Below are 27,967 nucleotides of genomic sequence, written 5' to 3'. Positions count from 1 at the left end.
GTAGAAGTCCCTGAGTGAGGATGACCTGGGTCCTAAAAGGGTGCTTTCCCTGGAGAAGGAAGCCAATGAATGGACCAGACGGGCTGAAGAAGCAGTGGTTTCTATTCAAGATGTCACTGTGAATTATTTTAAGGAAACAGTAGCAGCATTAACAGGTAATACTAAAACTACTGTACTAAGATATATGTGACGTTTATTTTACTCGGCAAACATTGGCATGCATCATCAGTATCAGGAACCACATTTGCTGGGCACTGGGAATTCAGCAGAAGGATAAGCATGACAATTTCCAGCCTGGTGAACGAAGTCTGTGATATGTTTGTTCAGCACATGGTAAATGGCAGGGGCAGCAAACAACCCTGAAGATGAAAAGCAGGGCTCTGAGATCCTGTGAAAGCATTGGGTCTGATTGGAGTGCTCATGACAGGCCTCTGAGAGGTATACTTGCCCCATACTTGAATAGTACATGGGAGTGGAGAGGAGTTGGGCATTTACAAGGGCTCTGTGCTTAAGAAAACTTGGCAAATAGGAGGAGAACTTAAAGCATGACCATGGGCTGGGTCCCAGAAAACATGGGGAGCTTTTTGTGAGCAAGAATATTGGCCAGCTAGGCAGGGGTCACACTAGACCTAAATAGGAAACCTCACGTCTGTCAATCTTCTTGTTAAGGCATCATACATACATACGCACACACATATATACATACATGTATATATGTCATTTATGATATGTTTTTATATATAAAATTGTGACCCTTAATATCTTTTAAAACGAATGGTAGAAGTTCCAGTTGTCTTAGTTTACTTTCTGTTGCTGTGATAAACACCATACCCAAAAGCAACTTGGGGAGGAAAGGGTTTCTTTCATCTTAAGTTTTTCACCAAGGGAAGCTTAGGCAAGAACCTAGAGGCAGGAACTAAAGCTGAGACCAGGGAGGAATACTGCTTACTGTCTTTTCATTGCTTGCTCAAATCGCTAGCTTGACTCCTTCCTTCTTCCCTTCCTTCCTTTTTTTGTATCTTTTATTGAAAATAGATTTTCTTCTAACACAATATATCCTGATTAGTTTCCTCTTCCTCTACTCCTCTCAGTTTCTCCTCTTCTTACCTCCTGTTTGGATCCACCCCCTTTGTATCTCTCATTAAAAAACAGGCTTCTAAGGGTTAGTAATAAAATAAAAATAAAATATAATAAGACAAAACAAAAACTCATACATCAGAATTGAACAAAACAACAAACAGAAGAAAAAGCCCAAGAGAAGGCACAAGTAGAGACCTACTTGTTCACGCACTCAGGAATTCCAAAGAAACACTAAAATGGAAATCATGTATATGTAAAGGACCTGGTGTGACCTGTGCAGGCCCTGTGCATGCTGCTTCAGTCTCTCTGAGTTCGTATGTGCATTGATCGTGTTCATCTAGAGGACCTGTTCTTCTGGTGTCCTCCATGCCCTCTGGCGCTTGTACGCTGTCTCCTCCTTCACGGGGTTCCCTGAGTCCTGAGGGGAGGGGTTTGATGGCGACATCCCTTTTAGGGCTAAGCATTCCAAAGTCTCTCACTCTGTAAGTAATGTCTGACTCTGGGTCTCTGTATTTTTTCCATCTGCTTCTCTAAAGATGACTGAGCAAGGAACTGATCTATGAGTATAGCAGAATGTCCTTAGAAGTAATTTTATTACGTTTTTGTTTTCAAGTCAGAGTTCCCTGTGTAGCTCTGGCCTCATTCCATAGTCCAGGTCCACCTGTGTCTGCCTCCTGAGTGCTGGGATTAAAGATGTGCACCACCTGGCTACTTTTTTTTTTTTTTTTTTTTTTTTTTTGAGAACAGTAGTATTTGGTTTTGTCCTAGGACCTTGAGCTATCTAGTCTTAGGTTTGATCACCCAAGCAATGTTGGATATGAGTTCCATTGTGGACCTTAAGTCAAATCAAATACTGGTTGGTTGCGCCCACAAGCTGTGTGCTGTCATTACCCTAGCGTATCTTGCAGTCAGGACACCATTGTAGATCAAAGGTTTGTGGCTGGGTTGGTGTTTATATCTTTCTTATATGTAGGTGGACCTTTCTGTCTTGCCAGCCAGCTCCCAAATAACCACACAGAGACTTATTATTAATTATAAATGTTCTGCTGATAGTTTAGGCTTGTTACTAACTAACTCTTACCACTTAAATTAACCCATATTTCTTATCTACCCTCTGCCATATGGCGGTACCTTTTTTCAGCACAGCATGTTCATCTCCTACTTCTGCTGCATCTGGCTGGCAACTCCCTGCCTCTACCCTTCTTCCCAGCATCCTCTCTGCCCCCCAAATCCTGCCTAGCTATTGGCCATTCAGCTTTTTATGAAACCAATTGGAGTGACAGATGTTCACAATGTGCAGAAGGATAATTCTGCAGCACTTATTGTAGCATGCAGAGTACCCTCCTGTATTTAAAACACTAGAACATAGGGGTGAAGGCTCTGTGTAGGCACCAGTTTGACTTCTCCATGTTTGATGAGTCGTATAGGTGTTGTCTTCAGTAATGGGGCCTTGCCATCTGCCTTAGTTAGGGTTTTATTGCTGTGAAGAGACACCATGACCATGACATATCTTATAAAGGAAAACATTTAATTAGGGCTGGCTTACATACAATTCAGAGATTTATTCCATTATCATCATGGTGGGAAGCAATAGTGGCATGCAGGTAGACATGGTGCTGGAGAAGGAGCTGAGAGTTATACATCTGGATCTATAGGCAGCAGGAATAGACATGCCACACTAGGCTGGGCTTGAGTGTCTGAGAGCTCAAAGCCACGCCTGCTCCAAGAAGGCCACACCTCCTAATAGTGCCACAGGCTTTGGACCTATGGGGACCATTTTTATTTTAACCACTATACCGTCAGTTTGTGGAGAGCAACCTATAGTCTTTGCAACAGCCCGGTTGTTTGAGGATTCCCTCTGGACCCCTTTGGCCAAAAATTCAATTAGATGTAGCCCAATCCCAGTATTGGAAGATTTATTTGATAACTAAAGATGGCCAGTTGGGGCTATCTCCCCATTATTTGGCAATTTTATTTAGATCACCTTTATATGTGTAAATATTTTAGGAGGCCTCTACTGTATTAGGATCCCACACTACCACTCAAATGGCCCTTAATTTTATCTCTTTCCCATTCCTCTCCTCTCCTTTCTCTGTCACTTCTTGATCCTCCCATTCCAGCGTCTCATCCAACTATTCTATTTCCTTTTCCTAATGAGATCTATTTGTCTCCCCTCGTCCTCCTTTATAACTAACCCTGGTTCTTCAGATTGTAGCTTGGTTATCATTGACTTAACAGCTAAAGTCCACATATAAGTGAATACATAATGTATTTGTTTTTTCTGGATCTGAGCTTACTCGGGATGATTTTTTTTCAAGTTCTATCCATTTGCCTACAAATTTCATGATGCCATTTTTTTTTAACAGCTGAGAAATATTCTGATGTGTAAATGTACCATATTCTCTTCACCCATTCTTCTGTTGAGGGATATCTAAGTTATTTCCAGTTTCTGGCTATTATGAATAGAGCAGCAATGAACATGGTTGAACAAGTGTCTGTGTGGTAGGATGAAGCCTCCTTTGGGTAAAATGCCCCAAAGTGGTATGGCTGAATCTTGAGATAGACAGATTTCCATCTTCCTGAGGAACCGTCACACTGATTTCCATAGTTCTGTACAGGTTGCACTCCCATCGGCAATGGATGAGTGTTCCCCTTACTGTACATCCTCACCAGTATCCTCAGGTGTAAAGATGAGATCTCAGAGTAGTTTTGATTTGCATTTCCCTGATGCTAAGGATATCGAAGATTTCTTTAAGTGTTTCTCGGCCATTTGAATTTTCTCTATTGAGAATTCTCTCTGTAATCTGTGCCCATTTTTTAAAATTGGATTATTTGTTTTCTTGATATTTGGGTTTTTTTGAGTTCTTTATATATAGTTTGGATATTTGTCCTTCATCAGATGTGCAGTTGGTGAAAATCTCCCATTTTGTAGACTGATGCTTTGTCTGAATGACGGTGTCCTTTGCTTTACAGAAACTTTTCAGTTTCATGAGATCACATTTATTGATTGTTGACCTTATTGCCTGTGTTCTGTTCAGACAGTCTTTTCCTGTGCCAATGCGTTTAAGCCTGTCTCTGCTTTCTTGTCTATCAGGTTTAGTGTATCTGTTCTATGTTGATGTCTTTGATCCATTTGATCAGAAGTTGAGTTTTGTGCAAGGTGATAAGTGTGTATCTATTTGGATTCTTCTGCATACAGTCATCCACTTTTACATACCACTTACCAAAGTAAACTCTACATTAGGTAAGCAATCTAAACTGATCTATAACCTCTAACAAAATAGAAACAGTGCTGTGGGGGTAACCCTTCTGTGCTCTGAGTATATGTTGCTCTCATTGGTTGATAATAAAAGCTGCTTTGGCCTATAGCAAAGCAGAATATAGCTGGCAGGAAAGCCAAACTGAAAACAGAGAGGGGTGGGGCAGAGCCGAAAGAGCCCAGCCACCCAAGAAACAAGATGCCAGCAGACCAGTAAAAGCCATGGCCACATATAATACATAGATTAACAGACATGGGTTAATTTAAATGTAAGAGCTAGTTAGTAATAACCCTGGACTATAGGCCAAACAGTTTGTAATTGATATTAAGCCTTTGAATGATTATTTAGAAGCCACAGCAGGATGGGGCAGGACAAATACAAAGTCTCCCAACCCAAAAAAATCCCAGGGCCAGATAGTTTTAGTACAGAAGTCTACCAGGCTTTCAAAGAAGAGTTAATGCCAATTCTCCTCAAATTATTCCACAAAATAGAAATAGAAGGAACATGTCCAATTCATTTTATTTTGGTAAGTGGTATGTATTGAGAAAATTAATCGTTTCTTTTAGATTTTCAAATTTGGTGGAGTACAGTTTTTTAAAGTGTGTCCTTATTGTCTGGGTTTCCTGTGTCTGTTTTATGTCCCTCTTTTGTTTCTGCTTTTGTTAATTTGGGTATTTTCTTTATGCCTTTTAATTAATTTGGATAAGGGTTTATCAATCTTACTGATTTTTCAAAAAAAACCAACTCTTTCATTTCATTGATTCTTTGTATTTTAATGTTTCTATTTTACTGATTTCAGCTAAGTTTGATTATTTCTTACTGTCTACTCCTTTTGGATGTGATTTCTTCTTTTTGTTCTAGAACTTTCAGATGTGTTGTTAAGTCACTAGTGGGAGATTGCTCCAATTTTTTTCTGTTGGCATCTATTGCTATGAGCTTGCCTCTTGGAACTGCCTTCTTTGTGTCCCGTAAGTTTGGGTATGTTATGTATTAATTTCCATTCAATTCTAGAAAGTCTTTAATTTCTTAATTTCTATCTTGACCCATTTTTCATTCAGTAGAGAGTTTGTAAGCATTCTGTTTTTGTTGTTGTTGGTATCCAACTTTAATCCATGGTAGTCTGATGGCATACAGTGTGTTACTTCAATTTTCTTGCATCTCTTGAGACTTGTTTTGTATTGGAGTACATGGTCAGTTTTGGAGAAAGTTCCTTGAGTTGTGGAGAAATGTATTTGGGTGAAATGTTCTGTAAATAGCTGTTAGGTTCATTTGGTTTATAACACCAGTTAGACCTAGTATTTCTTTTTTTTTTTTTTTAAGATTTATTTATTTATTTATTATGTATACAACATTCTGCCTCCATGTATGCCTGCACGCCAGAGGAGGGTGCCAGATCTCATTACAGATGGTTGTGAGCCACCATATGGTTGCTGGGAATCGAACTCAGGACCTCTGGAAGAGCAGCCAGTGCTCTTAACCACTGAGCCATCTCTCCAGCCCCCTAGACCTAGCATTTCTGTTTAGTTTTTCTCTGAATGACCTATATTGGTGACATTGGAGTATTGAAGTCCCCCACTATTAGTGAGTGAGGGTCAATATGTGATTTTAGCTGTAGTAGTGTTTTTTTTTTTATTGATTTTTATTGAGCTCTACATTTTTTTTTCAGCTGTTTCCTCCAAATTTACTTTATAATTGGGTGGATATAAATTAATAAACAGAAATTAAGCAAGACATATGTAACAATTTAACAGAACCTGATAAATCTAATTTCAGTATTTTCCAAGTTCATTTTTAAGTCTTTCCATCATGGGGTTTGTCGGGAAATTAAGCAACATATGAATGCTTCAGCTGGATGTCAATTGACTACTTATGACACAATTTCTTCTATGATGCAATTATGAAGAACCTTCAAGAAACTTCAATGTAAAAAAGTGTTAGTCAAATACTCAACACAATATAAAAGAATCATTTGATTTGTTAGGTGGAGAGCACTGCTGCTCATCATTTTTAACTACGGTATCACTGAGCTGAGGGAACAAATCACCTTGAGAACAGAAGGAGAAATAAACACATGCTAAATGGATAAACATTACATCTTTACTAGACCATCTCTACCTCTAACATTTCAGAAGTTTAGAGACTTAGAGTATTCTTACATTAATTGCAAGAAAAAGGAAAGAAGTTCCTTTGAGATCACAACTATGAAGTCATATGGTTATACAAATCCTGCTGCACTGGTGTGCGAAACATGAAACACATTTACTTTTCTTGTCAGTCACCTAGCAAGACTTAACAGACACCTTTCTAAGAAACAGACTGGATGTGTTTCTGTAACTTCAATAACCTCGGCACTACAGTAACAAGAGATGCAGTATCCTTTTGCTATGGTTCCAGACAGCCCGGAAAGAGGTCACAGGAAAGAGAATCAAAACTGGTAAGAGCTGAAACACTACTTCTTGTTAAGTTTCACCATGGTGCCACCTTCATTTTTACATAAGCATGGTGGCATAGTTCAAAGCTCAATAAATCAGAAATATTAATATTTAAATTTCAACTTGAATTTCAATTATTACCATATTAACAACCAAAACAATAAGATAAGACACACAAGGAAGGGGATATCAAATCCACTTTGCTTGCGTTGGTTTCCAGACACATCAGCTCATTTTTAATAGAAAAGGGATAGTGCATCTCAGTTTGCTTACAAGCTAGGAGATCACTTTGAATTCTGCATTTCCTAACTGCAAACAGAATATAGCACTTACAACAAGTTATAAATAAACTGGTTTTCAAGCATAGAGCCAGCCCCAACGATAATAATACACTATTTAAAAAGACCTAAGGCAATGAATTCCATTTCCAATGGAAAAAAAGAACTGTGCAAACAAGCTTAAAACTACTTTTTTTTTTTTTAAAAGATTTCTTTATTATGTATACAACATTCCTTCCTTGTATGCTTGCATGCCAGAAGAGAGCGCCAGATCTCATTGTAGATGGCTGTGAGCCACCATGTGGTTGCTGGGAATTGAACTCAGGACCTCTGGAAGAACAGTCAGTGCTCTTAACCTCTGAGCCATCTCTCCAGCCCTGAGCTCTACATTTTTTTATGCTCCTCTCCCTGCCTCTCCCTACCCCTTTCAATCCTCCTCCAAGGTCCCCATGCTCCCAGTTTACTCAGGAGATCTTGTCTTTTTCTACTTCCCATGTAGATTAGATCTATGTAAGTCTTAGTGTCCTCATTGCTGTCTGGGATTGTGGTTTGTAGGCTGGTTTTCTTTGCTTTATGTTTAAAAACCACCTATGAGTGAGTACATGTGATAATGTCTTTCTGTGTCTGGGTTACCTCACTCAAAATAATGTTTTCTAGCTCCATCCATTTTCCTGCAAAATTCAAGATGTGGTTATTTTTTTCTGGTGAGTAGTACTCTATTGTGTAAATGTACCACATTTTCCTTATCCATTCTTCAGTTGAGGGGCATTTAGGTTGTTTCCAGGTTCTAGCTATGACAAAGAAAGCTGCTGTGAACATAGTTGAGCACATGTCCTTGTGGCACGATTGAGCATCCTTTGGATATATACCCAAAAGTGGTATTACTGGTTCTTGAGGAAGATTGTTTCCTAATTTTCTGAGAAATTGTCACTAATGCAGAAGTGTTGTTCCCTTTTCCCCACAACCTCTCCAGCATAAGTTGTCATCAGTGTTTTTGATCTTGGTCATTCTTACAGGTGTGAGATGGAATCTCAGAGTTGTTGTGATTTGCGTGTGTTCTTACCTTGTCTACCCATCTTTTCCTCTATTTGGTGTAGTTGGGGCTGTCTGTGACTCTGGTGGTCAATCTTCCAGGTGCCAGTGAAGCCAAGGCTCAAATGGTTGCTCTTTGTGGTGCAGTCAGTGCCATGGTTCCAGTCACCCCGATGGTCACTCTGTGTTCCTGGAGGTTGCTTGGTGCTCCTGGGGTTTGCTCTGCTCCTGTGGAGTTCTCTGACACAGTCCAGTTTCCATAAATGTCCCTGGTCTGGATCCATTCCTGCTCCTTTGGAGTTTGCTGTCTCAGGCCTGCTCCGGCCTAGGGTTGCTGGCTCAGTCCTGTTTCCGTAAATGTCCCTGGTCAGGATCCACTCCTATTCCTGTGGAGTTCCTGTGTGTCAGGCCTGCTCCAGCCTAGGTCGCTGGCTGAGTCCTGTTTCTGTAAATGTCCTTGGTCTGGATCTGTTTCTGTGGAGTTCACTGTCTAGGCCTCTTTCATAGATTTCTTTAAGGAATTTATTAATTTCCTCTTTAAGGACCTCTATCATATTCATAAAGGTTATTTTAAGGTCTTTTTGTTGTGTTTTGGCTATATTGAATACTAAGGCCCTGTTGTGGCAGGGTTGCTGTGCTCTAGTGGAGACATTGTCCTGGCTGTTACTGTGTTTTTATGCTGGCATCTAGGCATCTGGGTTTGGGAAGATTGTAGTTCTAGGAGCTGATACTGGTCTTTGTTGGGTGAGGGTTTCCTTCCTTGGTTTCTGTTGCCCTCTCTGGTTCTTTGGAGAGAGTGGTGATTGTGTGTTGCCTGTTAGGAAATTCATCTAGGATTGAGACAGATGTGGCCACTCACTGCGGGTTCCAGGTGTTTCTAGGTAGTGGGAGCTAACAGTAATAGGAATGGGCTAGGAGGGGGATGCAGAGGGGCTCCCCAGAGGGAGGAAAGTCTAGTGTTCACCAGATTTGCTTAGCCCCTGGGAATGGGGGCAGAGAGTGAGGAGAGGCCACAGCAGGTGATCTGCTGCAGAGTGGGGATGAAACCTGGGGAAGGGACCTAGAGGAGCTGAGGAAGAGGTGAAGATCTGCAGTTAGCTCCCTGCTTCCCTGTCTGGAATGGCCTGTGGGCTCCTAGGGAGTGCCTGTTATATTTGGGGACTGGGATAAAGACATGATTTGGGGTAGGCTGAGAGGGAGTGTTTGGAGGGGAAGATCTGTGTGGCCCACTGGAGACAGGGTGGAGGTTGGGGAGTTCACTTCAGCCGGTGGTCTGCAGCACTGGAATTGGAGGAGAAGAGGAGATGTGGAATTCCCCTCTGTATGCTGTGAATGTGTTTTACTGCCATTGGTTAATAAAGAAGCTGCTTCAGCCTATGGCAGGGCAGAATATTGCCAGGCTGGAAGATATATAGAAAGTAGGCAGAGTCAGAGATGCCAGTAGCTTCCAAAGGAGAAAGATGCCCAGAACCTTTATTGGTAGGCCACAGCCTTGTGGTGATACACAGAATAATAGAAATGGGTTAAGATAAAAACTAGCTAGGAAATCGCCTGAACTGTTGGCCAAACAGTGTTGTAATTAATATAGTTTTTGTGTGATTATTTGGGTCTGGGCAGCCTGGAAATGAAAGCAGTCTCTGCCTACAAAGAGGTGAAGATCTTTAGTTAGCCTACCTGTTTCCCTGGCTGAAGTTAAGTTTGCATTCTTACACATCTGGGGACCACATACAGGGTGGGGTGGTATCACCCACAGTGGGCTAGGCCCTTCTTGCCCTTGATTGTTGATATCAATCAACACTTAAGAAAATGCCCTCCAGACATGTCTGTAGGACAGCCTAATGGAGGCAACTGCTCAATTGATCTTCTTCCCAGGTGACTCTAGCTTGCATCAAGTTGACAGAAACTAAGCAGCACACCCATTTATTAGGATTTGAAATTCGGTTGAAAGCCGAGAAATGAGTTTAATGTTGATCAGACTGTCCACACCACCCGTCAGTCACAGAAGTAGTCTGGACCACGCTATAAAAGCGGGTGGCTCGTGAGGTGGATCATGAGCTGTTACGGGCCTGCTTTTAAGTTGAATACCTAGAGTTCCTATCAGTGACCAACCGGTGTTGAAAGGATGTTTTAGTTTGAAGAAGGGGCAACAAAGAAACAACCCAGGATTCATTAATGAGTTGTACTTCTGTTTTATTGTAGTAGGGAGCTGCGGGCCTCTTCCCACAGCCCGGCTCATGGTTGCCTGGCTAGCTTATGCCCCAAAATAATGACACACAAACTGTATTCTTTTAAACACTGCTTGGCCCATTTCTATTCATGTGTGTAGCACCCCAAGGAGCGCTTACCGGGAAGATTCTAGCCTACGTCCATCCTGGGTCGGAGCTTTATCGCATCTGCCGGGGAGAGGGGAGCATGGCGTCTGCTCCAGAGAGCAGAGCTGTCGAGTCTGAGCTCACTTCCTCTTCCTCCCAGCATTCTATTCTGTTTACTCCACCCACCTAAGGGGTAGCCTATCAAATGGGCCAAGGCAGTTTGTTTATTGACAAATGACCTTCCTCCATCATTTCCCTTTTTTCTGTTTAAACAAAAAAAAAAAGGAAGGCTTTAACTTTAACATAGCAAAATTACATATAACAAAACAGTTATCAAGTAAAAATTACAATATTTACATCTATTTTATCTTTATCATAACTAAGGAAAACTATATCTATCTATTATTCAACTCCATCAAAGACTCGAGAAGAATACAATATTACCTAAGCAAACAAAAAGTAAGCAACTTCTAAACTCTAGAAATGACAGAGACATCTCACTGCCTGGACAGTCACCCAAAGTTCCTCTGTACCGTTGGGGCATCCATCTTCGGCCTAAAGGTCCATAGTATCCAGAGACGTTTCCATGAAGCAGGAAATTTAAAGGCAGTTCAGTCACTATCTGCTGTGTCCTGCAGAATGTCTCGCAGACTCTTTCATGAATCAGGAACCCCGAAAGATCATCTCACCTTTAGGCAAGTTCAGCAGTCCTCTCTCTGCGGGTTCTTTGTGTCTAGTTTATAAAATAGTCCAGGCAAGAGCAGTTTCTTGCCCAAATGGCTATCAAACTCCATAAGGATCCTCTTCGATGCCCATCTTCTTCTTGAAGTAGATTGGTGCTGCCAGGAGCAGAGTGTCTCATTGTCATGAAAAACCCTAAGTTATTAAAACATTTAAAATACCATATTCTCTAGCCTTTGAAAGACATGATGAATGCCTATCTGAAATATATGCATGCACATCTAGAAAATCTAACTAACATGACTACAAACTTGACTATTATTGATAATTATCCATTAACAACCTTAGACATTACATTTTTAAATGAACTACACAATCACAATACCTCAATCAAGATCAGAAATACATATACATATAACAAAATTGACCTTAAATCTAAATCACTAAAGCAAAATCCATATCAATGCAAATTATTCATACCTATATCATAACCCCCTTTAAATGTAAAAGAACATTTATAAACAATATTTGGGAATATGGGCGCAGTTATTTCTCTCCAAACTGCTTCCTGCTGAATGGGGGCGCTGTTATTCAGATCTTTCATGGAATAACCTGTGTGCCAGGGTCATCTCAGTCGGCAGTTGAGTGAAGTAATTTTCTGAAGGTGTTCACAGCAACCTTTCAGGAGGGCGTGGTCTATCATACCATATTGGAATAGAAAAAATCGACAGGGTCTCATCCTCTGTGAAAACAAAAGAAGAAACTCCTTTCCAAAGCATCATGTCCTTAGATTCAAATTCTGAAGTCAAGGTATTTTGAAAATATCTATCTTGGATTAATTCAGCAGCATTTATAAACAAATATCTTTTAGCATCTGTTGCTCCTTCCTCAGCATTCAAACAATTCAAAGAGAGCATAATAGCATACAGTATCAAGATTCTCTGTGTATTTTCCATCTTTGTGCAGCTTTATTTTAACTCTATTTTGTTTACTTTTACTTTTATTTTGTATTTTCTGTATATCTTCGTCCTGGAATAACTCTTTAGACCAGGCTGTTCTTGAACTCACAGAGATCTGTCTGTCTCTGCCTCCCAGGCAGTGGGATTAAAGGCGTGTGCTACCACACCTTGAAGTCACAGAGGTCAATCTCCCTCTGCCTCCAAAGTGTTGGGATTAAAGGTGTGTACTACCACACCCAATTACTCTCTTTCTTCCTTATTTTACTTTTAAGAACTTTATCTTTCAGCCTGCATATATTTTTAAACACACTGTAAATCATTTAAAGTTTTCTTTGTCTTTGAATCTCTCTTTACTGTATATCTCTCTCTCTTTTTCTGACCACATGAGTCTTTAATTTACCAAGCAATATCAGTAGGACGAAAGCCGTGCCTTTGATGGCTGGATTCAGCACATTCCTTAGCTTTCCAGCCTCATGGAGGAGATACCAGCTCTAGCCATGTTTATCACAACTCTGTGGCGTTTCAAGGTCTTTGCCAACAAGCAAACTGCAGCATTACGTCCACAGACAACAATCAAGTCCTCTCTCTGTAGTCGGCCCTCCTGCCTCAAACAGTTAGAGTTTGCCCTGGCAGGATGGACCAGAATGCCAGCATTTTAAAACAGCACAACTTTTTTTTTTTTTTTTTTTTTTTGCTACAGCCGAAAACAAACAAGCATTCAGTCAGCTTTTATTAATACCATTTAAGTGTTTTGTGGCAGGACCTCTTAATGAGCTGCAGGGTTTTGCAGCTGAAGCTGAGTCAGGAAGCCTCTCTTAGATGAGAGCGCTTGCTTGCCTCTAGCAGGCAGAGCAGACCCGAGAAATTGTTGCTACCAAGAAAACATGCTTTACTCTATTCTTTCCCAAGCTTTCTCAGGCTTTCTGTGGACTCAGTCCCAATGTCTGGGCGCCATCTGTAGTAGGGAGCTGCGGGCCTCTTCCCACAGCCCGGCTCATGGTTGCCTGGCTAGCTTATGCCCCAAAATAATGACACACAAACTGTATTCTTTTAAACACTGCTTGGCCCATTTCTATTCATGTGTGTAGCACCCCAAGGAGCGCTTACCGGGAAGATTCTAGCCTACGTCCATCCTGGGTCGGAGCTTTATCGCATCTGCCGGGGAGAGGGGAGCATGGCGTCTGCTCCAGAGAGCAGAGCTGTCGAGTCTGAGCTCACTTCCTCTTCCTCCCAGCATTCTATTCTGTTTACTCCACCCACCTAAGGGGTAGCCTATCAAATGGGCCAAGGCAGTTTGTTTATTGACAAATGACCTTCCTCCATCATTTTATTTTATTAATTACAAACTCAGGAATGCAGAAACAAATGGAGCAGGATCGGAAGAGGTTTGGCCAGGCTGCCTGGGCCACAGCCATGCCCAGACTAGAAAATCTCCAGCTCATGTTAGCGCGGGAGACTCTGCAGCTCATGCGAGCCAAAGAGCTGTGTCTCAGCCACAGGCGAGCCGAGATCCAGAGGAAGGTAAGACAGACAAACACAACCTTCTCAAGGCGCGTTGCCCTTTCGTCCTAGGTGTTGGTAACGAGCTCCCTTTGTGTTGTCCAACACAGGCTTCCAGTAGATATGTTCTCAAGATGTTTCTGAATATAGCCCAGGATTTGCTTGTAACACTGAGTTTAGGATTGAAGTGGGAGATTACTTTAAAAACCAGTCCAGCAGTATGTTCAGTAAATACACGTGTGTGTATCTGCATGCCTGTGCTTGTGAACAGTGTGACAGTGTCCTGGAGCCAACATCATGCATACAGGTGCTAAGCATGTATCCCACCACTGAGCCCCAGCCCAGCGTAGCTAAGCAAGGGCTCCACTGTCTTAATCTAAGTGGCTCTTCATAGGCTCATAGTCAGGTAAGAATTTCCATAGTCTTGGGACTTCAGAGCAGAATCTTGTCAGTAGCTGCCTTAGATCAGGCTGCTTGTAAGAAGATGCCATAGTTGGGCTGACTACAAAGATATTTAATTATTCCTCACAGCTCTGGAGATAGACACTGAAGATTGAGATGCCTTCAGATTCAGCGTCTGACAAGGGCTCTCTTCCTGGCTGTGGCCATCCTTGCTGTGTGCTCACAGCCTCTCCTGTCCATGGAGAGGAAGCACCACTAAGAGCCTTCCCACCACACAGTCCCACCCCTCGACCTCATCAGACCTATCACCTCCAAAGGCCCCCTCAATATTGCCACACTGGTGCTTAAGAGTGCTAACATTTAAATTTGGGGTGACACCTTCCATCCCTGACATGGTCTCATTGCTGTTATGTTTCTAGACCGCAAATGTGTTGCCTTGTTTTAAGGTAGAGTGTATGTAGAGAACACTGAATGAATTCAAGTTTGTCTCGAGATGTGAGTGCTTTGTCCTGACTCCTTTCTTACAGTTGGAAGAGCAGAACAAGGCCAGGATGCTTACTATGCTAATCATCTATTCCTCTCTGCACACAAACCAGGTGGAGGAACTTCCAGACCAGGGAAAGACCATAGATGCTGTAGATGAGCTGGAAATACAGTATTATGAGATTCAGTTGGAATTGTATGAGGTTAAACTTGAGATCCTGAGAAGTGAGGAGACGATCCTTGTCACACGGTTGGACTCTGTTAAGAGACTTATAAAAGGTAACATTCACGTTTATGTCAGAATGAAATGTCGAGTCACATGTTCGAGGACATGTAGACCAGTTATCAGTTTCATCTTATGAATGACCCGCTACAGCTACTGACTGTTTTTAGTTTCCCTTTATGATGTTTATTGTTCGACAGTATATTCAAACATAAGAGAACCTCATACCATCGGGTAGGGATCTTAGTGGAAGAAACTTGCTAATAACCTAGTGTTTTAAATGTGCTACATAATATAAAAATTCAGTTTTTAAAACCAAAACTATATACTCTATCAAGTTACCTCATTTTTACCTAATATACAATAGACTCATTTAAGTATAATAATTTTGAGAACTCTCTGAATTTTAATGGCCACATAGTGTTCGTTTTCCAGGCATACTGTGATTTCTGGTCTCTCCCTGTCTTGAACATTGGTGCAGCAGAAAATCTTTTTTGTACACGTCCTGTCCACAGATTCCAGATAATTTATGAGATAAATATCTAAAAAGAGAATGGTTGGGTTAAGGGCAATGCTTACTAACACTTTAATATGTAGCTACCAAAATGGCTAGGGTAGAAATTTGAAATGCATCTTCTTCTTCTTCCCTCCATTGTTTCTCTCTTCTGAGTTTCCTAATAGCCTGTAGAGAGGCTGCACAGAAGGGCGCCCAGCAGCAGATGAGGGCCAGCCTTCCATGTCCGTGCTGTTCTCTTTGCATCCCAGACACTTGGGAGAGAAGATGGCACCACACAGTCTTTATTTCATTAAAATTGATAGTGAAAACAGTTTAATAATTTAATGGCTATTTCCCTTTGAGATGTTTCCCTTTTCTCCCCCCCCCCCCCAATTTTTCTCATCTTTTTGGTGTTTTGAGACAGGGTCTTGCCATGTAGTTGTAGCTGACCTCAAGCCCATTGCAGCCTCCTTCTTCAGCCCCGAGGGTCGGGTCTCAGATGTGCGCCACCACACCGCACACCTTTACACTTTATAACCCAGTTTATATGCGCGTGTCCTGGGCTTTGCTCATATTCACACCCACCACCCTTGGTTGTTGCCTACCGTGTCCCCTTTCTCTCCTAGTAGTTTGTAGTTCTCCTGCTGTTGTGTACACACACGCACGCACGCACGCACACGTTACTAATGGGCTCATGTAATTGACGCAGCCTGGACTCTGAATTGCTCTGTGGTCAATGGTGGCCTTAAATCCTCGGTCTTCACTTCCCAGGTGCTGGGATTGTAGGTGGCGCCACCATGCCCTGCTTTACTACTGTCCCCAGATTCTGCATCTGAGAAAAGTCATGCCAGCTGTATATTTTATCTTAGTATCCTTTCCACACTACAGATTGTATTCAGTTGTTGGTCATACTATTCTCCCCAAATTGGTCCAGATCATTGATTTTTTTGTTTTTCGAGACAGGGTTTCTCTGTAGCTTTGGAGCCTGTCCTGGAACTAGCTCTTGTAGACCAGGCTGGTCTCAAACTCACAGAGATCCGCCTGCCTCTGCCTCTTGAGTGCTGAGATTAAAGGCATGTGCCACCTCTGCCCAGCTCGATCAATGATTTTTTTAAAAAACTGGAGGCCCTGAGCCTCCTGACCACAGTGGGTTGGTCTGAGCCCTCCTGGTATGGGCTCTGCACTCCTGTGTTACCCCCGGGACCCTGCTGCTCCATGTCCTCTGATGCTCTCACTTCTTTATTCTTCCAGATGAAGCTTAGAATCACTTTGGCAACTTCTAACAAACAAAACTCACTGGACTTTTGATTGGGATTGTGCTTAAAATTAGTACTTGGGGAGAATGGTCATCTTGCAGTTTTGATTCCTCCTACCCAAGATCATGGTAGGTCCCTCCGTATCTTCAGTCTCTCTCTTCAGGCCCCTTCAAGTTAATGATCCTCACGCAGGGCCTCAGCATTTCGTTGGTTTAATCTTGATATCCAAAACCTTTGCAGCTCTTTTCAGTTGTGAACATTTTATACATTTAGGGGAACTTTTACTTTTCAGTAGTTAACCTGGAAGGGTGTTTTCCTTCGGGATGGGACTCTGGTTTGGGGAGGACATAGAAAACTTTGTAGTCTGTGCTTCTGCAGGGTTCGGGATTGTTACAGGCATGGTTTTTAAAAATCAGTATAATCTAGAGTGAAGACAGGCGAGACAGCGTGTGCTGTGCTGGGGCATCGGGGAGAGGCGTGAAGAATCCCAGCACTCATTTCATTCGCTAAGGAAGGAGTCTCTGTCTCTCTCTCACAGACACACACACACGGTGCGAAGAGATGTTTATCACTGTGAAATCGGAAAGAACACTGGGACATTCTGAGAATGTTTGAACTAGTGGATACAATGTGGCCATTAAAATGCTTTTCCCAGCACATGGAACATGTCTGGTAGAAAACTGTTACCATGTGCAGCTATGTGAGAAGTGTGCGCATGTAATTCTAATGCTATTCTCCTCTACATGGTGTGATACAGCTAGTCTTTCTTTACATTTAAAGACATTCCTAAGAAAATCACTAACCTGTTTAGAGAAACAGGATGAAGTGATCTACTACGACCCGTGTGAAAGTCCCGAGGAGCTGAAGAGCCTGGCTTACGGTCTGGAGCTACACCCAGGTGAGAATGGAGACCTGAGCGCACTAAGACAGCAGTGCCAGCGGCTGGAGGCTCAGCGGGGCCGCATCTCTGCCAGGAGGGCCCGCCTCAGGAACAGAAAGGTACGTTCCACGAGCCGGCCTCCTTTCTTCTAGGCTTTCACTTTAATGGGAGGGTAAAGGGCACAGGGCACTGAAAAGGTTTACCTACACCGTGACTAATGTTCTTTGTATTTTTGTCTCCGTGGTTAGAGCCAAATATATATATATATTTGATTTTAATGAGCTCTACATTTTTCTCTGCTCCCCTTCCTGCCTCTCCCCTCCCCTTCAACCCTCCCCCAAGGTTCCCATTTTAAAATGCTAAAAAAAATTGTTTGAGATTTAAGTGTTTACCATAATATCTAGATTTTTAATTAGTTCATTTAGTAATTATTTATTGAATTCCTACTCTGTGCATAGTACTTTTATAATCAGAATAAGGGTGGGGGCCTCGGAAGAGCGCTTATGGCAGGAGCCTGAGAACCTCACTTCAGTCCCCAAAACCATGGGGGGAGGAAAGCGCCAACACCCGAAGTTGCCCTCTGCCCTCGCATATTAATAGATAAAAACAAATTAGGGGGAGTGTGGTGTGGCACTGCTGGTTCAGGCCTGAAATCCTAGCTACCTGAGAGGCTGAGGCAAGTTCGAGGCCAGTCTGTGTAACTCATGGGGAGACCTTGTTTCCAGTGAAGAAATAAGCAGTGGCTGCAGCTGCAGTTCAGCAGTAGAAGCTTGACTGGTGTGCATAAGGTTCTTGGTTCAGTCCCTGGTGCCACAAAATAAACTTACTACACTAGGGAGAAACTAATAATCACCTGTACAGGATAAATTTTAAGCTAAATTATAGATAATGAAGCCAGTCACAGATGCAACATTCGTCTTACTTTAGACCTTATGTTTCGTGAAACAAAACTTAAAAAACAAAACCCAAAGATTTGTGGGTTTTTTCCTTTTCTTCTTTGTGTGTGTTTTGTTTTGTTACTTGAGACGGGTTTCTCTGTGGAGCCCTGACTGTCCTGGAACTCACTATGTAGACCAGACTGGCCTTATACTCAGAGATGTCTGTTTCTGCCTCCCAAGTACTGGGATTAAAGGTGTGTACCACTACTGCCTGGCTTGTTTTCTTTTTTTTAATTGGAAAACAAAAGCTTTTTATACAATATATTTTGATCCCTAAGCTCCTCCTAGATCCTCCCCACCCCCTTCCCAATTTTATGTTCTCTTAAACAGAACAAAAAAAAAACCCAAAAATCAAACAAGCAAAAGACCAATAAAGTCAAAAAAAGCAAAAACGAAGTAGAATGAAACTCATTTGCTCCCTTAATTCTAAAACAATATAATTACATAAAAACACTGAGAAATAATTTTTTCAATAGAAGAGAAAGTTCCTATATTTCATTAATTGCTCGTATTTATTGTGCTTTATTATTGGAATTATTTTTTTTTTGCCATTTGGGATTGTTTTTTAGGCCAGTGCTCTGCCAGTGAGCTATATATCTCACTGCTTTGTTTTGAGGCAAGGCCTTGCCAAGTTGCCTGCTGGCCTCTGTGCGTGCTCAGTGGCTTGAATCACAGGCAGATGCCCAGCTGTGCCCTCCATGCAAATGTCACTTCCTGGAACAGTCTTTGCAGGTCTGTGCTCCAGAGCTGTAGTCTCTGGGTTAGGGGCTGTTCTTCAGATGGTCTGACAACTCACAGGCTGTTGCCTTTTGCTCCACACTTCAGAAAGCCCAAGCTGGGGCCATGTGGTTCAGCCCCCCAGTTCAGTGCTACTGTGGTCGGATGGATGGATGTTCGTCTGTCAGGACAGTGTCCTCTAGACCACTGGTTCTCTCAACCTTCCCAATGCTGGGACCCTTTAATACAGAGTTCCTCATGATGTGGTGACCCCAACCATAAAATTATTTTTTATGCTACTTTGTAATTGTGATTTTGCTACTGTCATGAATCACAATGTAAATATCTATTTTCCAATGGTCTTAGGTGACCCTGTGAAAGGGTCATTTGACCCCGAAAGGGTTGCAACCCACGGGTTGAGAACCACTGTCTTAAACTGAACTGGAGCATTGACCATCAACCTGCGGGTGGTTTCCCTTCCTCTGCAGCCCGGCAGCTCTCCACTGGGTTGGAAAACACTTGGCTAACAGAGTGGAGGCTGAGGTCCCGTTTCAGATGCCACTATCGGTTGAAATCACAGCCTGGCCACTTTCAAGGGCAAATTGCCAACTTTAAGATTTAGTTTTTATGTTTGTGCATGTGTGTCTGCATGCATGTATGTGCACGTGGACGCAGATGCCTGGAGAGACCAGAGAAGGGCATCAGATTCCTAGAGCTGTAGTTACAGGGCGCTGGGAACTGACCTGTTCTTCCGCAAGAGCTTCGAGCCCTCTTCTCTACTGAGCCATCTTCCAGCCCCTACAATTCCTCTTAAGCTAAGTTTTTCATGTGTAAGGAAGCTAGTAACATTGATGGTACAAATTTCATTGCAACCATACGGATAAAGGGCACTGCAGCTCAGGCGGAAAACACTCGGTGCATGTTAGCGTTACTGCTCTTGGGTCATGAGGAGTGGTTGAGCACGGGAGAAGTACAATTTTTAATGCAATTTCCAAGTATTTCTAGGTGGGCTACCATTTTGCAGATGTGTTTAGGAATATAATTAGTATTTATAACATGGGGAAGTGGGTTAAACAGCTGCATTAGGACGGATTTGAGATGGTTGCCCTATGAAGGCACCCACTGCCGAGCATGACAACCAGGACCCATGTGACTCCAGCAAGTTGTCCCCTGACCTCTTTGTGTGCACTATGGCATGTGTGCTTCCCCCCCCCCCAACAAAGTAATGAAACAGATGGCCGAGACACTTCATCTCTCAAAACACTCTGCTGGGAACAGGTGACACCTGTGGGCAGTCCTTGTCACATAGGGGAGGACCTGCTATTGACCCTCTTTGGAAACTGAACACCTTACATGTTAGTCAAAAATACAGTGCTTCTAACTCTACTCCAGCCCATATTTTACTAAAAAACCATGTATGTGACTTGTGTTATCTGCCCAGGATCACTGCCGAGAAAATCATCGGCTCAGACTGCAGCAGGCTAAACAAAGTGTGAGCCGTTTTCACCAGCACCACAGTATTCAGATGGTGAGTACCTGACGCTGGGTCAGCCTGTGGAACTACACAGCCAGGGCCGATGAGGGTGGGCCTCCTTTCCTTGTGCATACACACACGACGAACCCTGCGCCTTTACAAGGATGTGTTTGTTCACATATAGAAAAGAGACAAAATAAAAGAAGAGGAACAAAAGAAAAAAGAGTGGATAAGCCATGAACGCCAGAAGACGCTTGAGCGACTAAAAGCATATAGGGAGGTAAGTTCTAGAAAAACTCACTTACCGTATCTGGGGAGATAAATGAGCCTCACCCACCCTAGAAAAGAGTAATGTATTATGAACAGATAACAGAAATTCTTTAAAAGATTTGCTTATTTAGTATGTATACAGTGTTCTATCTGCATGCGTGCCTTCACTCCAGAAGAGTGTATCATCAGATCTCATAGATGGTTGTGAGCCACCATGTGGTTGCTAGGAACTGAACTCAGGACCTCTGAGAGAGCAGTGCTCTTAACCTGTGAGCCATCTCTCCAACCTGATAACATAGAATTTTAAAAAATGCTATTATTGATAAAGAACAAAAATTAGGGAAGCCACAATGTGAACCCACTGCTGGCTTTTCTTTTCTTTGGATTGAGGTAGGTTCTTAAGATACACCCTATAGCTACTGTTCTTTTGCTGTGAAGAGACACCCCTATCAAGGCTACTTATAAAAGAAAGCATTTAACTTGTTGACACTTTCATGGGCTAGGCCATTATCATCATGGCTGCAGCTCAAAGCCTACCTCCAGCGACACACCTACTCCTTCCTAAACACTCGCTCCAGCATTCAAATAGGTGAGTCATACTTTCCAAACCATGACTCCCAGAGTAGCCCAGAATTCAATCCTGCATTGGCCCCCAGCTGCTATCTATACTGGTGTGTGCTACTATGCCTGGTTACAGCTGCTGTTGTTGATATCACAACATATCTGGGCCTCTGCTCTCTTTTCTCTGAACTGCCTTCAGTCTCAGCTGGCTTCTCTTCATTTTTATTTTTAGTGTGTCCATGTGAGCACACACATGCCTGTGGAGGTCAGAGGTCAGCCTCAGGTGGCCATTCTTCAGGAGCTCTCTACCTTGGTTTTTGAGACAGGATGTCTCATTGGCCTGGCACTCACCAAGTAGGCCATGCTGGCTGGCCAGCAAACTCCAGGAGCTGCACAGCCTCCCCCCTCAGCTCTGGGGTTACAGGCACTGCTACCAACTCCAGCTTCCTGTGTGGGTTCTGGGAGTTGGACACAGGTTGTCTTGTTTGAACACCTTACCTAGCTTCCTTTTTCTTTTTAACAAATGTCTAACTATTGCTGTGGAGGAAGCAGTGGCAGCTGCAACCCCAGGGCTCTGCCGAGGCCAAGGTTTTTCCTTTCCTCTCTGCCTCTCCAAGAGATGATGGTGAACACTTTCATCCGTATTCATCTTTTTCATCTTCATTCTGTTAAGAGATTAAGTATTATATGGTCACTTAGTTGAACAGTATAAATGTGGGTTTTTTTTTTTCTGTTTGTCTTTTGGTTTTGTTTTGAAAAAGATAGGGCTTCACTCTGGCCCAGGGTGGTCCCCACCTCAAGGCAGCACGACTGGTGCTCCCGCTGCCATGTGAGCAGTGCTCCTTGAGCTTGTGAAAACAGGCTCGGCAGCATGGGTTGTGTGGGCGGCCAGAGTTCTTGTGATAGGATGCCCCGTGCACTAAGCAGTGTTGCTTTAGGGGTCCGTCTGTGGAGTTGCATCATTTTGATGCCCCACGTTGTGGCCAGTCTCTTACTAGCTTTTCATCTTCAGAGGTGTCCAGCTACTCATTCCGCACTGAAAACGACTTGCTCAGAAACCAGGGTGCCAAACCTGTCAGGTGGACGCTCTCGGAAGAGATCCTCAACAGCTCATCACAAGACAGATCATCCTGCCACTAGCAAAAACGGAAGTGTTGCTTCCCCCTTACCTGAAGCTAATATGAGAACCCTGGAACATCAAGATGCCTGTGGTAGTGTCCCTCTTCAGGTTTTTGTTCCAGCTGGTGACCAGACACTGTCCCGATTCAGTGAGGATCTGTCACTACCACCACCGCCGCCACCTCCTCCACCACCCCCTCCTCCTCCACCACTTCCTCTCCCTACTCTGTCCTCTTTTCAAGTCACCGCTCATCAGAATTTAGGACTGAGGACTTCAGCAACAGAGGCCCAGCCACTCTCTCTAGTGTGCGAGGCGGCTGCTGAAAGACCATGCGATTGTCTGGACAGCTTCCAGCGTACAGGTAATTCACTACGGTCCTGCTCGTGCTCCCTGTGGGTTCTCATGCTGCTGAAGTCTCATTCGTTTCAATTTAGAATCTTTTTCAAAATATCCCACATTTGTTGCCGTGGTAGTACTCCTTTTGTGACTGTTGTAGGTGAGATTGAATTTGACATGCTAACGAACCTGAAAACACATCTCTGCATTTGCTGGTCCTACAGTGTGACACCCTAAGCTGTTTCAGCCTGCCCCCACTTCAGCATGGATTTGAGTTCAGCCAGTGTTTCTCAATACAGCTTTAAATGGTGTTTGTTACACCTCTGAGTCATCCACAGAACTAAGTGTTGAATTTAATCGAGAATACTGGAAAATTGGGCCAGCTTTTCTCTTTCTACTGAATACGGTCAAGTTTTTGTTTAGTGAGGGCCACAGTTCTCATGCATAATTCTAACTGTGGCTTCAGACATTGGCCTTTGGGGAAACTGGCCTAAACTTGCCAAGACTCAGAGCCTGCTGCTTAGGAGGGTTGTCTTAGATAAGCCCTGGTAAAATGCTATGCTCTGGCTGAGTATGTTGCTCCACCTAGAACACACAATTCCTGGGACGAAGCCCATGGAACGTACATGCTGGTTTTGGTTAATTAAGCACTCCACTTATTTTGAGTTCAGGCCTTCACTGTGCCCAGAACATGCTGTGAAGGAAAACGCCTGCAGGTTTAGGTGGCAAGCCATCGGTAGGGCTTGCAACACCATGCAATGAAGAGCGATTTCCTGTTTGCCTAGATTCGAGTTTGGATGCAGGAGTATTCTCAGCTTGGGTTGAATGCACAGTTGGGGGGGGGGGAGCTCTGATCTACTCACAAACACTGTATAGCACCGCAGAGTAAGAAGGGTGGACTTGATTATGGAACTTGCCTAAGCAGTTCTCAATGGGGTTATAATCAGGTGAGGCCTTGAGTCCAGAATGGAGGAGACTAGTTAGCCATCGCCCAGCTCTTCAGTCCCCAACCAGAAATGACCATTAATCTTGAAGGCTTACCTGGTAGACGTCTAAGTTAGTGGCTGTGTTCATGCCCTTCCTAAGCAAGGAAAGGTTTTACCCTCAGGGTCTCAGAGTTGTAAAAACAGCTCCTCACTACTGTCTTAGAACTCTGAGCTAATTTGTGTTTTGACAGCATTTCACTCTCAGAAACAGAGCCCTTAGCCACTCAGGTAAGGTGGGTGGAATTAAACACGCTGTGCAGGAAATGCGCCAGCGCCTCCCTTTGGGCTCACAGAGCGGTTGATAAGTATATCACACTTCAAGCCTTTGTGTGTGGGAACTCTGAGTGCCTGTTGTCAGGGTGAGTCATTACTGACTCACCACCAAGACTAGTAGAGAATGCAGGTGCATGATCAGGATGTTTGGTGGGAAGGAGATGGAGGAGATACCACTGCAGGGTGTCTGAAGTCATCTCAGCAAAACTCGGGGTGGCCGTGGCTCGGAGTTACAGTGCATTTGAAGAAGGGGTGGTAAACTGATTGACATGGGATCGTGGTGCTGCTGACAGCTGACTAGCGTCCTGGCAGTGGCTCGCTGCACTGTGGGTTAAATCATGGCAGGAACTGATGTGTGTCCTGGAAACCTGGTTCTTCACTATACTTGCTGTCTGCTTAATTTCAGACTCTATGTATGATGTGCTGGCCTGCATACGGCAGGGCAAGGCTTCTCTCCGGAAAGTAGAAGCGCCTCCCTTGTCCCCTCCTCGCACCTCAGTCAATGAGCAAGTTCTGGCGGCCATCAGGCAGGGGGTGCAGCTGAAGAAAGTCCACCCAGACGCAGGAGTGAAGCCCAGCAAGACGAGTACCAGCGACCTGGAGAGGAGCATCAAGGCGGCCCTGGAAAGAATCAAGAAAGTGTCTGCTGACTCAGACGACAGTGATGAGCAGAACCCTGGCGCGTGGGACCACTAGGGTCTCCAGGTGACAAAGGCAGACATGTCCATAACTAGACCAGCAAGGCTTCCCTGAGAAACTACTCTGTAGCTTAACACTGGGGAGAAGAGTGGAGGCATAGTGGCTGTCACTGCCCACAGGTGGGTAGGCTGGCCATGGGAACAGTACTGTGTCCACTCTAGGGGCACTGTCTGAGCTGGAGGTGCAGCCCTGTGGTATACATTAGACAATGTACTTTCCATGTGCTTGGACACTGGTTCTTCAGACTTAACGGCTTGAATGTGAACATGATTTTAGCAATAATCCAAATAAATTACATATATTCCAGAATTACTTTAAATATTTAAATAAAATTTATTTTGTGTATCAGCACTACAAAAACTCATAATAAACAGTGTTTATAATGTGTCTGTGTCATGAGGAAATGGTCTCTGGGCCACTATGAAAGCAAAGTTCTTTCTGCCTTGGTGGGTTGGAAACTGCCCAGGATTTCAGCTCAGCATTTAGTTGAGCAAGTGCTGAGGACACCGGAACAGCATTGCTCACCACGGACTGGTCAGGAGTGGGGAGGGGACCAACACCAAGTGGCCTAGTCACTGCTCAGACTGCCCAGGTGTCCCTTAACCTCATCACCCCAACTCTCAGGACATCAACCCTGAATTTCTGCCAAACAAAACAAACCCACATTTCCTGTTTCTCACCTCCAGCATTCCGTTCCGTCTGGTCAGCACCAGCCTGGCAAGGCTGGGAGGCATCTGAACCCTTCAGCAGCTGCTCTTGGACCTGCCTCTGTGGCCACTGCCAGGCTAGCACATGGGTTTGCCACCCGTCACCTATCCCCAGAGCTAACACTGCTGGGGGCACTTACTGGCCAGTCTGGCTTTGACATCTGGTGTGGGGAGTGTGCACCGGCTCACCCTGGCTCTGTACCGCTCCCTTACAGGTCCAGGGGTATGTGTGGCAGGGCAGTGTAGGCTGCTGGGCATGAAATGACATTGCCCCAGGCCGCCTTTCTCACCACAGGCAGAAAACTGGCAGAACCACAACATTGCAGGCCTTTGCTTATCTTTTGGGGAGTTTTAGGTTTTAATTCTGTATTGCAATTTGAGTGTTGTAAGGGGACGGGAAGCTTCATCGGGTTTGGATAACTCAAGTTTGTCAAAAGTTTGTTTTTTGTCAACGGTTTTGGGGGCTCTTCAAAGGTGAGTTCTCCCTAAGTCTGTGATCCAGTCGTGTCTTTAGCATTGTAAAACTTCTTGAACTTTCATTTCGGTCTCGTTTCTCCCTTACCTGTTCTTCTTTCAGCTCAGCCCTCAGCATACTCTGACTTCTGGGGTTCGGGACCATGGAAGGGGGCAGTGAGTCCTCTGGTCTTGACTCCAAACCTCCCAATGTGCCCTCTTGAGGTGCTGCCCATTTGGTTTGTGCCTCCTGATGTAGTCTCCTGGATTTCCAAGCCACACAAGGTGAAGGCCAGCCCTGCAGCCTGGCTGCGGTCCCCAGGGCATCTCCCTTTCCTACTGCAGGTTGTGATCTTACGTCCTCAGACTGCTTGCCCCTATTTCCCATAGTGTTGCTCTGAAGCTTAAATGATTGGAATTGTGCGCATGCACACACACCACACTTCTTCATCTAGGCAAACTCAGACATATTCTTCTGTCTCAATTCCATTGCTGTCTCCTCTCTGGGATCTTCCCTGCTTCCTTCCCTCACATGACCACTGACCCTTCTTCTAGACACCAGTGTTGTTACCTCGCCCACGGTGCTACTACCCATGGGCTGGGGACATAGAGCTTAGTTGATAGAATGCTTGCCTAACATGGATGAAGCCCTACATTCAGTTCCTAGCATAGCATGCAGGCAGGCTTAGTGGTGCACACCTGTAATTCTAGCAGACAATGTATTGCCAGGAGTTAACTTCATCCCTGGCTGCGTCCTAAGCTCAGGCAAGCCTAGGATGCTGAAGACCCAGCCCCAGAGATAAACAAATGGATAGTCTAGTGGGCAGTGTTCATACCTGGCTGTTGGAGATGGATCCGGTCCCGAGGAGGCCATACACACTGGCAGCATCCTCTGTTCTTGCTAGAGAAGATTGAGCTGTACCAAGCAAATGGATTTGTTCATTTGAATATTCATTTGCATCTGAAATCAAATAACTTGTGGCAGGAGCTAGAATGAAAAGGTTTTGATTCATCACGTATTCTGTGAAACCACATTGACTGGATTTGTTCTTACCCTTTAAGCTTTTAAGTTCATGGGAATGTCCAGTTTTCTGTTGCTGCTCTAACAAACCACTACAAATGCAGTGGCTTAAAACTGCGCACTATAGACTTGGGATCTCATATAGCCCAGGCCGGTCTTGAACTCCTGACCGGCTGCCTTTACCTCCCAAGCACTGGGATTACAGACAGGCACATGCCATTATGCCTCTCCACACACAAACTCATTCACTGGGTTCTGCTGGGCAGCAGTCTGGCATGGCTCTTACGGGCTAAAATCAAGGTTTCAGTAGGTGCTTTCTAAAGGTGCCAAGGGAAAGCCATTCCCTCTCCTTGCCTACTTCCTGGAAGTTGCCTGTGTTCCTTTGCTGTAGCCCCTTCCTGTCTCCAAAGCAGCGGTGTGTGGCTTCCTAGAAGAACTCAGGGGATTATACAGGATCCATCCAGACAGTACAGGTAACACCCACCTGAAGGTCCCTTTTGCCTTCTAATGTGGAGGCCGAAAAATGCGAAAAAATACGAGCCGATTCAACCTTGTCTGAAGGTCAGAGAGTCTGAGCTTACCCAAAGTTGTTAACAAGCGTGGCTACACACCCTGACATTAAGATACAGGTAGATCCGCCCAACCCTGACCATACTTCTGCTCCTTCTTTTGAAATAGGAGGTTTGACCTAGGGAGTGGCTGCCTAGAGTGGCCACTCTAGTGTATTTTCACTGCCCCAAGCAACATCTGCCTTACTCAGGAAGTAATGCCTGGATGTCTCAAAGTATTGGAGCGAGTAACTGTTCTGGTTGTTCTTTGCATCATGTGAAAGCAGTCTTTGGCCTTCTCCCCTTTCGTACTGGGGTATAAAAGTGTATGGAAAATAATCATGGGCGGACTCAGAACTCAGTCTGCAGGAGGCACTGAGTAGCCCCTCCCAGTACTAGCCTAGTCTCTGTTCCTCCTGCCTAACCTTTCTAATCCTCACACCCCTACCCTGGAACATTTTGTTGAAGCTGGTCTAACAGTCACAGGTTCCTCTCTGGGGCCACTCTTCTGTCTAAGGGGGTTGCCAGGCAATCCCCAGAGGCCCTCCTCTAGGACCCAGGATGCTCTGAGACCATCCTTAGGAACACTA

General features: G+C 44.0%; 1 protein-coding gene across 1 annotated transcript in view; it reads left to right on the top strand.

Moving 5' to 3' along the window:
* The window catches only part of Whamm (WASP homolog associated with actin, golgi membranes and microtubules), a 31,500-nt gene extending 6,476 nt beyond the window's left edge, over window positions 1-25,024 (top strand). The window contains exons 3-10 of the mRNA XM_057756317.1: window positions 5-155; window positions 13,386-13,555; window positions 14,533-14,698; window positions 17,206-17,393; window positions 20,371-20,457; window positions 20,588-20,683; window positions 22,247-22,715; window positions 24,356-25,024. Coding sequence (XP_057612300.1) covers window positions 5-155; window positions 13,386-13,555; window positions 14,533-14,698; window positions 17,206-17,393; window positions 20,371-20,457; window positions 20,588-20,683; window positions 22,247-22,715; window positions 24,356-24,645 — 1,617 coding nt within the window. The 3' untranslated portion in view covers window positions 24,646-25,024. The remainder of the gene's footprint in view (window positions 1-4; window positions 156-13,385; window positions 13,556-14,532; window positions 14,699-17,205; window positions 17,394-20,370; window positions 20,458-20,587; window positions 20,684-22,246; window positions 22,716-24,355) is intronic.
* Window positions 25,025-27,967: the final 2,943 nt, after the last annotated feature.

Source organism: Chionomys nivalis, chromosome 23 (assembly GCF_950005125.1).
Source record: "Chionomys nivalis chromosome 23, mChiNiv1.1, whole genome shotgun sequence".
NCBI lineage: Eukaryota > Metazoa > Chordata > Mammalia > Rodentia > Cricetidae > Chionomys > Chionomys nivalis.
Note: the sequence above shows the minus strand (reverse complement) of the source record. Positions and strands in the feature narration are given on the sequence as shown.